The sequence below is a fragment of the Sinocyclocheilus anshuiensis genome, unplaced genomic scaffold, assembly GCF_001515605.1.
Source record: "Sinocyclocheilus anshuiensis isolate Anshui unplaced genomic scaffold, SAMN03320099.WGS_v1.1 scaffold609, whole genome shotgun sequence".
In the NCBI taxonomy this organism is placed as follows: Eukaryota; Metazoa; Chordata; class Actinopteri; order Cypriniformes; family Cyprinidae; genus Sinocyclocheilus; species Sinocyclocheilus anshuiensis.
Window position 1 is genome coordinate 437978 of NW_015541011.1, and position 12129 is coordinate 450106.

General features: G+C 37.8%; 2 protein-coding genes across 5 annotated transcripts in view; one reads left to right on the forward strand and one right to left on the reverse strand.

Annotated features, from left to right (window-relative positions):
* LOC107690359 (alpha-protein kinase 3-like) overlaps positions 1-10212 on the reverse strand; it is a 14500-nt gene extending 4288 nt beyond the window's left edge. For both annotated transcript variants that reach the window (XM_016488661.1, XM_016488662.1), the window contains exons 1-7: positions 10154-10212; positions 9571-9856; positions 8263-8384; positions 7889-8006; positions 6330-7734; positions 731-3221; positions 118-265 (exon numbers count right to left, since the gene is read on the reverse strand). In XM_016488661.1, coding sequence (XP_016344147.1) covers positions 118-265; positions 731-3221; positions 6330-7734; positions 7889-8006; positions 8263-8384; positions 9571-9707 — 4421 coding nt within the window. In that variant the 5' untranslated portion in view covers positions 9708-9856; positions 10154-10212. The remainder of the gene's footprint in view (positions 1-117; positions 266-730; positions 3222-6329; positions 7735-7888; positions 8007-8262; positions 8385-9570; positions 9857-10153) is intronic.
* A 1456-nt stretch (positions 10213-11668) lies between these two features.
* Positions 11669-12129, forward strand: part of LOC107690360 (mucosa-associated lymphoid tissue lymphoma translocation protein 1-like) — an 18133-nt gene continuing 17672 nt past the window's right edge. For all 3 annotated transcript variants that reach the window (XM_016488663.1, XM_016488665.1, XM_016488664.1), the window contains exon 1: positions 11669-11898. The gene's annotated coding sequence lies outside the window, so the exon portion shown is untranslated. The remainder of the gene's footprint in view (positions 11899-12129) is intronic.

Sequence of the window (12129 nt, forward strand, 5' to 3'; positions counted from 1 at the left end):
TCTGTAACTAATCTGTTGATTAATTTATTGATCTGTTGATTAAATGATTAGTTTATGCGCTGTATGTCGACAGGGTTCAGGTTTTTGGCTGTGTTGAATGATTGCAGAGGAATTTACCATTTTTGCATCTCCACAATTTCCTCTTCGTCTCTGTACCACTTGATGGTGGAGTCACTAAGAATGTTAAAAAACTGGCACCACAGCTTCAAGTGGCCTGAGGCATCTGAGAAGGGCTCTCCCCTAATCTTGCGGATAACCTGAGGAGCTGAATGGAAAGAGGATCACGGGTAACTTGACAGAGGCAACAAGGTAGAGATATGTAGTGTTTACTCTTTCCCCATATCAGGCGTCCCCCTATGTGTTGGTGTCAACATGATAATGTGCTTAGAAAGTAGAAGAATAATCAGAATGAAGGCCTAAATACATCCCAATGTCATGCATGATGATATATGCAAATATTTTAATGGCTTTTATGTTGGTGTCAAACATGAGTGATATCAAAAATTGGGGGCTTATCCGGGATCTGAACCTGGCACCTCTGGCATATTCTACATTTTGATATGATCAGTATTGGTCAATAAATATTGGCCAACTAACATAAATAAATGTTAGTTATTTATTGTGCAGGTTTGACAACCTTTTTAATAGATATGAAAGATTTCATTAAGTTCCTGCTGGAAAAAACTGCAATCAACAACAATTAACCAGTATAAAAATACATATGTGTTACCTTTGAAGGGGTCCAGCTTCTCCTTTTCTACTGGTTTGCTTTCTGTCTTTGTGCTGTCTGTCACCTCTGCTATCTCCTCCTTAGGTTTCGGTACCTCCAGTGTGGCCTTGCGTCGGGTCAGCAATGGTGAACGTCTTTCTGTGGGCGGTGTTTGCTGCCCACTTTGAAGTTGCAGGAAAGCCGCCCTACGAGCCTGACTGGGCGACATATATGGACTATCCCTCTTACCCTGTGTGTCAGATCCCTCATCCTCTGACTTGGTTTTGGCAAGGTAGATTTTGCGACGAGCACCAGAAGCCAGCTCCTCAGGGGTGGCTGAGGGTATTAGAGTGAGACTGTCTCGTCGCTTCATCTTTGGGCTACTCTCACAGGACAGAGTGGATGTGGGTGTACTTCCTCCACTCTCTTCCCCTTTCTTCTCACTTCCATCCACTGATGCACTTGAGATGGACCCCTGACTCTCTAAGTTTGGGTTATTCTTTGCCATTAGCCTTCGCAAACTGGCAGGACTTAGTGGAGGGAGTGTAGGTCCAACAGGGGTTGTTAGGCTAAGTTTTTCTATGGAAGGTTTGTCTTTTTGAAGCCTGTCAGATTCAGGCTCTACTTTTGTGTCTTTCGGCTGGGGACCCTTGTCTGGGTCTTGGTTAGTAATACTAGGAGGAGTTTTTGTAGACATATCAGGTATCAGCTGGGTCATGAGCTGCTCTTTTGGTTTCTCAGAAGTAGCAACTGGACCATGTTGGTTGCTTTCACTCTTCAGCATAGTAACTAAAGTCTTGGAGCCATCTTTTTTGTTATCGGTATGCATATCGGCATTTGTGACAGAGATTGGAGGAATATCTTGAGGGATATCTTGTGAGATTACTATGCCAGGAAGTGAGGGGTGGCCGTGAGTTTGCTCTTGTTTAAGAGTGGTTGAGTTATCATCAGCATATGCTATGTTGATTATAGGGATATTATTGTCATCGTCTCTGTCCCACCCACTGTTGATACTTCCTTGTTCTGCTCCACATCTCACTCTTGCTTCTAGATTTTGTGGTTTAACTTCCTGTGCTCTCTCCACGGAAGGCGATGATTGAGTGTTCCTTGCCACACCCAAAAGATCTGGAATAACTAAGGCACTGTTGGAGGTTGATTCACCTGATGCTCTTGTGGCATCTTGCAGTTGTCTTTCCTTTCCTCGAAATATCTGTGCCACCTCTTGTGTTAAAGGTTGCATAACTCTCTCAGGCTCTAATTTCAGAATTTCACTTCTGGGCACAATAACAGGTTCTTCACGTTTGACTCTTTCTGGCAATGTGACCTTGATTTCTGGGATGAGTGCCGTGGATCTCTTCTTTGCCACATTCTTTATGACGGTTTCTCTTGTATCGGGGAGTATTATGATTGGTTGGACTGCTGGTTGGTCCTTCTCGGCCAAACGTCTCTCTGCTTGTGCTTTTGTAAGGAGTTTTGGTTTATCTACTTTGTATGGCCTTGGTTGAGTTTCTATAACCTCAGTCTCACCTCGTCTTGGACTTTTGGGGATCTCTATCTCTGGAATTACAACAGATGTTTCTGTCTCTGGAGCAACATTATTGTTTCTCTTAACATCATCTTTCTTTGGTTGACTGCAATCATCCTTTAGTTTTTCAGCATTAACATTGCTCTTTTCCTCCCTCTCTTCCTCAGTTCTTTTCTTCATCTTTTCTTCACCACTATCTTTTACCTTTTCTTCAGCACTCCTCCCCTGACTTGGAATGCATTTATCATCCTTGATTTCCACCATATGAAAGTCATTCACTGTAGCAGAGTCAGCTACGACTTTATTCTCTGTAAAACTAACGTTTAGTGCTGGTATAGATTTTTCATTTGGTTTAAAATTGATTTCCATTGCACTCTCAGACACAAGAGCGACGGAATCCCCTTCTTGACTTAGCACCAATGCTGGGGACAATGAATTTTGATCATTAATTTCATATTCTCTTTGACTCACTACAACTACAGGAAGGACTGATTCTTTTATGCCAAAGTCACTCTCTGGCTCATTTTCCCCTGCAGTGAAAGATTTCCCTTCTATTGCACCATCCATGTCCTCTTTATTTTTCCCTGTCAGGGAACCTCCCTCTAGCATTTTCATAACACATTCCTCCTCCATATGAGGAATTACTTTCTCATTTGACTCACATGGCTCTTTGCTCTCTTCTACCCTCAGCTCCACTGACTGGGACTCAGCGTGCACTTCGATAGGGACAGAGTCGGCAAGCTGTGAAAGCTGAGACTCTGGCTGGCTCTCACAACACTGCATGCTTTCCAGGTCTGCCATGATGAGGTCTGTACCGGGGGCAGCTGAGTGCCCCTGTTCCTCTAAAATATGCATTTCCTCAGCACCTTGCATGACCTCATCCTCAGGATAGGTGAATTCCAGCCTTTCAGTCTCAAATGGAGGATTGGTCAAGTTCACCGAGCCAGGAACATCTGTGTCACTAGGTTTAGAATGGTCATCTGTAGCCTTGAAACATAAACAGTTGCTTGTTAAATAGGTAACATGTTGGCCTCACAAAACTGAATTCACTGCACAAATTGTATAGTTTTACCTTGTCCTCTTGGCATACATTAAATCTTTATGTTTATGGCATTTGACATTAATTATGAGATAGTAATAAAAATAAAAAAAGAGTAATTAGTCACTTTTATGCTTGGATTGATTTGATCCTAAGATCATAAAATCAATGACTGAGGCAGAGGTTTTTATAAAAGCTTAGATTATATAGTATATATCATGTTTTTTGATACAAGATGTTGTGTTTATTGAATAAGCACACACCTCAACTATTTTTGTCACTTTGTTTGTTTACTTGTTTTTTAAGCTGTTATACTTGAAACAATATACACATTTGTACACTCAGACTACCAATCTTGTGCAACTTTCCACATATGTAGAAGGAAAACAACATAATATTTATGACCTGTCAGGTCAACTTGAAAACCCCCCTGTATGACTAGTGACATATGATAACTAACACCACAAAACCACATTGGTAATGTGTCAAAAAACACTTAATATTACCAAAGTTTAAGTAAATGATCAGTTATGCCCATGTTTTAATTTTTTGTAATAAAATGGTAACATTCTAGCTTAGGAATTTTTTTTTTGATTTTGCCACAATTCTTTGTTTCATTGTGAGAAGTGATATGTACTGTAGTGATATGTGAATTGTTCACAATATTTTGAAAACAGATAGGGTGAATTTCCATTTCATGGCAACTTTAAACTATATAACCACATTGTAAACATTATAATGTTATGATTATTGAATTGTTAAACAAAAAATGTAAAATAGAGTGCCATTTTCAGCTGTGACAGAAGCAGCTTGTCACATTTACAGACCGTTCCTACGAGAGCTTTCAGAACAGAAGTTCCTCTGTTGTGATTCAACACGCAGAGTTCAGATGAATGTGCAGGGTTCCTCTAACTGACACACCACAACAACTAACATTAACTTCCCACGAGATGCTAGGGTGGTTGCACTTCCACTTTACATAGGAAATAAAACAGCTGAATACGTTACATGCCAGGTGCAAAGCTATCACATGTGTGTCCTGTCTGAGACTGTAGAGCACATGTGAAGCAATTAAAGGTGACATTCACCCTGTTGACTAACAAACGTGAATTCTTTATTGGCATTTAGCCGTATCTGGTTTTAAGCGATGATGCAATCACTGTGATTCCACATGCCTTATTAACAGCCTCATTTCTCTGTAATCTTCAGCCATGGCATTTTAAAAATCATGTGAGGGCTAACAGAACCTCTGCCATGTGCACGTTCTTGCCAAGAAAGAAGCTTAACTACTTTCTATAGTTGCCTGCACAGTAAGTAAACATGTTTGTAATAAAACGCAACTAAAATCTAAAACCAAAATGAATAATAGGGCATCTTGGGCATTTAATCATCCATTATACATACAGAGATAAAGGTTTTACATGCAAGTGGAACATTTTCACGGTGAATTGTCAGCTGACTTTGGTTTCTCTGACATAATGTATACAAGTTTAGCAGTCAGTGAACTCTCTTTGTATGGTATGGCTTCCCTCAGCACAGATTAGAAACAGGTTTATTTTAAGACTCAGGGAGCCAAAGAATCCGGAAAATGTGAAGAGGTTTTGTCTTCTTGTCTTAGTGTCCAGCAACTGTCCTTCATCATGTCCTGACCTTCACTAACATTAAAACATGTCCAAGTCAACACGAATATGTCAAGGAATTAGTAAATCCAAGTATAAAAAAGTTGCGCACAACCCACACAGGGCTCAGGTGCAGGACAAAAAAAGTCAAACTATAACAAAAATACATTTATATTTGTATTTTTATATTTGTATTTTTGTTAAGGAATTAGTAAATCCCATTTCATGTTGATTTTAAGAATACTAGTTGCTCCCAATGAGTAAATACAAATTTTTAAAAGTGAATTTGTCATGTCCCCTTATGACATTCTGTTGTTCTTAAGGTCTGCTGACTCATGAAAACGCATTCTCTAAGTATTCTAGATAAGCTAAAAATCCAGCTAGTCTGACTCATGCTCACTCTGCACATTATTGATTGTCCTTTTAAAGGGCCAATGGGCCTTATTCAAAGTCCTGGGAGAGAGCCGTAAATAAGACAAAAGCAGAGCACATAAAAAATTTGGTGTTGTGAGAAGTTGAAAAGTTTGGGATCACTAAGGTTTTTTGTTCGAATGACATCGATACTTTTAATAAGCAAAGTTTCATTCAAATAATTAAAAGTGACAGTAAAGACCTTTCCCTTGCTACAAAAGAATTCTGGTTCAAATAAATGCAGGATTCATTAAAGAAGTATCATGGTTTCCACAAAAATATTAAGCAGCACAACAGTTTTCAACATTTTCTCGAGGAGTAAATCATCATATTAGAATGATTTCTGAAGGATCATGTCATACTGAAGACGGGAGTAATGGTAGCTAAAAGAAATTTGGATTTGCCATCACAGGAATGAATTATATATATATATATATATATAGAAAGTTTTTTAATATTGTAATAATATTTCACAATATTACGGTTTTAATTGTATTTGTATCAAATAAATGCAGCCTTGGTGAGCTTGAGAGACTTTTATCAAAAACATTACAAAATCTTTTGAAGAAAAAAAAGCATCATGGTACACAAAGATTTTTTTTTTAACTGTTAAGCTTATAATATAATATTGTACAATATTGTGATTAATATTTTTATTTAATTAGAAAAAACAAAAACAAAATAGAAACATTTTAACTAGTGCTTTTAGACTTTATACCCTACTTTACTTGTGTCCTGTATCCCAAACACTGTGGTTGCGGTTTTGCCAAGAAAATAGTCTATAAGAACAATGCTGGCACCTTACATGAGAAAGTCAAAGACCAAATAATCTCAAAGCTGCCTACTGTGTTCTCTTGGGTGTAGTTAGTGTCTTCATCTTGGCTATGGACTGGTGTAATTAAACTCAAGTCTTGTCGCATAAATGTACTCTCTATAAATAACCCCCATGTGCTGTGGTGCAGGAAGCCCTGCACTACAAATGGACAAAACCAGCAGGTTGTAAAGTGAGAAGTGTGATGAACTCACCTTGAAAAGCAGTGAATGATCAATCTGTGGGACTTCCTCAGGACTACTCTCGTCCTTTGGCATCTCCGTCTGCTCTACAGAAAGTCTAAGTGTTGCTCCAATGCTCTCAATATGCTCTCTTTCAGGGGTGGGAGACACATCCTCAGGTTTGTTTGCATGGAATTCAGAAATATGTTCAGCTGAATTGGAGTTTATGGTATCATTAGGGACAGTTGAATCTTGTGTTTGTGGCAACGATTTAGTTTTTACTTCCAAATCCACCATTTGAGATGATTCTTGGACCAGCTTTGGTGCCTCAAGTTCGGAGGCCTCACTATAGACTATATCTCGAGGAGGTGTTTGTGAGGGAGGGAGGTGCTTCTCATATGGAATTTCTTTTTCTACATTAACTTCACTAGTTCTCTTTGTGGTTTCTGCTGGCTCTGTAGACTTCTTGCTTTTGCCGAAGAATATGTCCTTTAGGGAGTGAAGAACCAAGGTTAGAGCTGACTTGTGTTGAGGTTCTGGCTCTTTGTGCGATGCGGCTTTGGTTGAAGGCCCAGATGTAGCTCTTTGTTCTTGTTCTGTTTGCCTGATTTTCTCTCGTTCTCTCTCTTTGGCTCTCTCTCGTTCTTTCTCCCGGTCTATTGCTCTTGATCGGTTCCTCTCCTCTTCTTTTAATCTTTCCCTTTCTATCTCCAGCTCTCTTTCTTGTTCTTTTTTTTGGACAGGAGTAACATTGACCTCCATGATCTCCTGTGACTTTGCGAAACTCTGATGCTGTTCAGCAGCTTGTGACTGCACAGACTCAGCTAAGTATTTTGCCAGGCTCATGCCTTCATTAGCATCCTCTCGTTTTCTGTTGCTCTGGGTGGGCTTAATAACACCCACCTCATCAAATCCATTGGTAATACGCATTTTCTTTTCATCTGGTTTCTCTTTGGAAGACTGCTTTGTGGCGACCAGCTCCATTGGATCGTAATTATTGTTGAGTTTCTCGTTACCATTCTCCATGATCATCTCTGTTATGCCTACAGAAGCCTGTACTGTGATATTATCAGATTTATCGTCTATGATTGCAGGCTGCTCTTCATCTGTCCCTTGGGAGGTCACGTTCTCCTCTCCATCCTGAGTTGTAGGAGAGGAGCTCAGGGGGTCGTTCCCAGCAGGAGTCCTACGCTTCCTTAGTAAGCGTTCCTGGTTAATCACATTTAACTGTTCCTTCTGGATGTTCTCCTTACCCCGACGTCGACTCTCTTCCAGGTCTCGCCGCTTGTTCTCAGCCTTCTGTTTTAGTTTGGCGAAGAACCTTTGGTGGATCAGGAACTCGCTCATGGTGCCCACCTCCAGCACCCCAGAACAGGAGACGATGCCCTTACTGTTCCTTGCTGAGGCCTGATAAATGGCTGCATCATCTTCTGTACAGCTGCCAAATGAAGCAAATATTGTCATTGTGTAGTCACTGCTAAAAGCATTGATTTGCACATGAATGTATGAAATAAACTTTAAAAAAAGAATTGTATTGCTTTAGAAATGCAAAGATAGGTAGAAAATAAGCAGAAATAAGAAAATAATCATACTTGTAGATGTGGAGTGTGTGAATTTTTCCATTGCGAAATATTTCATATTTGGGAAGACCACAATATCGATCTAACTCCATGTCATCTTTGTACCAGGTCAACTCAGGAGCCGGGTAACCTGGTGAAAGCATGAGTAAAGTTAACAAAGTTTGCTGTTATTAAATGGAAATAGTAACGGTTTTATATATTCAACCTAGAAAATCATAATTGTATATTTTAAGAAAAAAAAAACACTCAAATGTTGTTAGACTTTCCTCACCATATATATCTTGTATATTTTTACAATACTGAAATGTTATAGAACAAACTATGTATAGGTTTTAAACTTAAATTCAGTATTTTCATTTATTGATCATAATCATAAAGCAACTTACCTGTGACCACACATGAGAATTTGACATTGTACAATTCTGACACTGCCTTCGATTTTATGGTGGTCTCAAAACATGGCTGGGTCTCTTCAGTCAATTGAGCCATGACGGTACATAACGTACTTCTGGAAGTGGCCAAGACAAAGTGTCAACTTATCAATCACCATTTCAGAAAAGCTAGTATATATTATATCAAATTAATCCAAACATTATTATATAAATCAATGAATTAATAAGCAATATCTAAAGCAAGGAGTTTGCATAGACACGAAAGTGTATTATTAATCAGTAGTAAAACATAAAATTATAATTATTTGGTGTCATTGGGAGGAAAGGCTGCAAGGTATTAACAGGATGAGAGGATATTATTTTAGCCAGATAATATCAACACGTAAAAGTTTTTTTTTTGGTATCATTTATAGTGCATTTTTTCATGCACAATATACAGTGGTTATTTGGGTGGGTCACAGTATTGATCACGTTACAATCAAAAGCAATTGGCTATAATTTGGTATTTCTGAAATTGTAAAATGGCATTTTGGGGAATAGAAATTGTTATTTGAAGTGTAGTTAGTTTAGGATTGACCTTTTGGGAAGGTTTTATTACCTTGGTGGCCTGTAGTTTGAATACCTGTGAGTTGAAAAGCTATTTAGAAAAGAGGCAAATGGACACTCATCAGACAAGAACATCTAAACTAGGGGCTAGTCACTGTGTGACCCTGATTTTAATCACTGCCAGGAGCATCTGTAATAAATTATATAGTAAAAACTGTTGTTAATGGTGAAAATGTTGTGGTCTTTCTTGGCATAACCGTAGTTGAGCAAACACAATGTGGAAACCACATCAGTATTTCAGCAGCAGCAACCAAAAAAAAATAAAAATAAATAAATAAAATTAAATGATGAAAATGGGATTTTGTGACAATTTTGTGATAATGCTAAACTATAATCTCATTTAATAGGGGAATAGGAGAATAGGGGGATTTTTTAACATAAAAACTAATGATCATGTTCTAACCAAAGACTTTTTTTTAAAATCAAATGATAAACCATTAATATAACATATAATTTTATACATTTTTTATTATATTTATTTCACTAATATATATTTGATTAGTGAAATACTGTATTTATGTATTTCCAAAATATTTATTATAAACAGAATTCATTTCTAGACTTTAAAACTATCATAAACCTCAAAATCAACATCCAAACTGGAAGCTTGGATAATTCTGACACCAGCAGACAGGCTTTTCACAATCAAACATGGCAGAAAAAAAATGCTCTCAAGCAAATTTGACAATTTTTTACCTGTTTTCAGGCCTAACGTTGGAGAGGTAGTTTCGGCTCTCTGACCTTCCGCTTGCCGATGAAACATCCTCCCCATTTTGGCTTCCCGATCTCCCATTTCCAGAGTAAGAGCGGGTCAAGGGCCTCCTGGATGTCATTGTCCAAAAGAAATAACTTCAACAGTCTAAAAAACCCACCAATCTCTTTAAGTGGGGTTTCAGTATTTCTGCAGAATAAAATTCAGGTCTGTCTCTTGGCGTTCGGAACCAAAATGTAAAGTTCCACTTGGTAACTATTTGGAGAACTACTGAAAAGGAAAAAAAAAAACAAATCAATCAAACTGAGAAATATAAACATTAAAAGTAATAAAAATATGAATAATATGTAAACGAAATTTTTAAATATAGTTTAGACAGAACCATTCTCTTTTGAGGCCAGCTAGTCTCAACAAGCAAACCATTTGAACAGAGAAGTTATAAATAGGGACTGCTGTTTGCTACTTTTAATTTGGTCAAACACAGTCATTTGTATTTGATTTCAAACCAACACATATAGTTTGAATTTTGAATGGCTTGTATTATAGTATAACATTTAAAGAACTCACCATTAGTATGTTTCTTTGCCTGTTCTTTGGAGCCTACTGTCACAGTAGCACTAGAATTGTCAATCACAGCAGAGCATGTGTTGCCAGCAGGACTCTATTTATAGCAGGCCTACAAATAGGCGCAAGAGCACATCACATTTTCCACAACTAGCCATTGCTCTGAAGCCACTTGAAAGCAGTGTCCAAGAAAACGACAGCAAAAACTTCCAAGCACAGGTTAAAAGTCAAAAATGTCTCCTGCTTTAATCATTCCTTATCTGCCAGCCTCATGTAATACTGTAATCTCTCTGACTGACTGATGATGCTAGATAGGGATACATTAACATACATAGAAATTGCCCAATGTGCGTAGAAATGTATCCAAATGCATCCAGTTTGTGGTGTGGTGAAAGTGATCTGATGCAAGTGGCCCTTTGATGACAGCTCTCCAGACAAGCTCAAAGCATGGCCCAGGTTTAATTAGGACAGCCTCCTCTATGTCACTCTGTCTGTCTGTAACAGTCAACAACCTTTCCCACCGGTCATGTGTCATTGCATCATTTTCCAATCATAAAAGGGCTCTGATTACATGCTGTCAAGCAACCACTCTCACAAACATACCGTGCATCATTCAAACAAGAGATGAAACACATGCTCACATATAATAATAACGGAGACGTATACTTGAGTGTAACACTTGGACTCAAGTCACACGTAAGTAACAAATCATTAAATTAATAATTAATACAGAATTATTATTGCTTAATAAGATTTCAGAATTGCAGAATAAGATTTAAATTTGAGAGCACATTGAAAGAAAATAAAACACTTATTTTAAAGGAATGTGGAGGAGCTATACAACAAAAACTAAGTGTATCTGTAATGTTGTAAAGGGTATAGCCAGTCTAATGTTTTGAAATATTGCATCACAATAATCAATCATCTATTTTTTTTCATTGCTGACAGTAAGGCAATACAAAAACAAAAAGGGGATCCAAAGAACAGAGCACAACTACAAACAAATAAATAAATAGTTCAGTCTCATTCAGTCTCAAGTCACACTTAATTTACAAAAGATTTACTTGGGAATTGACTTGAGTTGGACACCAAATTAGAAGTAGTATAAGTAATAATAATAATAATAACTTAATAAGATTGCATTGCAAACCATTTATATGACATTTGTATTTTTAAATAACTTTTTAAAGCAACGATAAAGTGCTGAAAGCTCAGAGACAAAAAAATGAAATAAATAAATACAGAATATTATACATTCTTTTTGAAAAAACAAACAAACAAAAAAACTTTGAGGCACTTTTTACTTATGAATAAAAATTGTATACATTTATGAATATAACATTTACCTAAAATAGAAATATTATTTCATATATTTCTAGTAAACTCATATAGTCTACCAATAATCAATCATCTTTCCAGCTCAGGATTGTTTGTTGCTTTTAATATGACGTCAGCCCGTCATGAACTTGAAGAAGAAAGAAAAACATATTTGCAGTCTACCTGCTGCAGTGTGCAGATGTTGAGGGCGCATCTACACTGAGCACAGCGGTAGTGGGAGGGCCAGTCTGTCATCATTACGGGAAGAAACATTCATTTTTCAGCCAAACTCTATCGCAGTATGTTGAATATCCACACGTCGATACAGCTGACGCTCTGCACTTGTTTGCATGACGGCTTTTAGGAAGGGAGTGTGAAATAAGTCGCAGTCAGCCGGCATTCACAGCACACAGCAATGAGCACTAGGACAGGTGAGTGTAACACCCCACTACATCTATACTGCAAACGAACGACGCCACAGACTAGATGCTGTTACCGTCCGGGTCTGCTTGTCACACAGGGAAGTTGTTAAAAAGCGTTATGCCTAAGTAACTTTAAGGTTTTGAGTCAAAAATTCAAACCCCTATTAAATTAGAGTAATTTTGTAAATTCTTACCTCCAAACTAACATTTCCATATCACACACACACACACACACACACA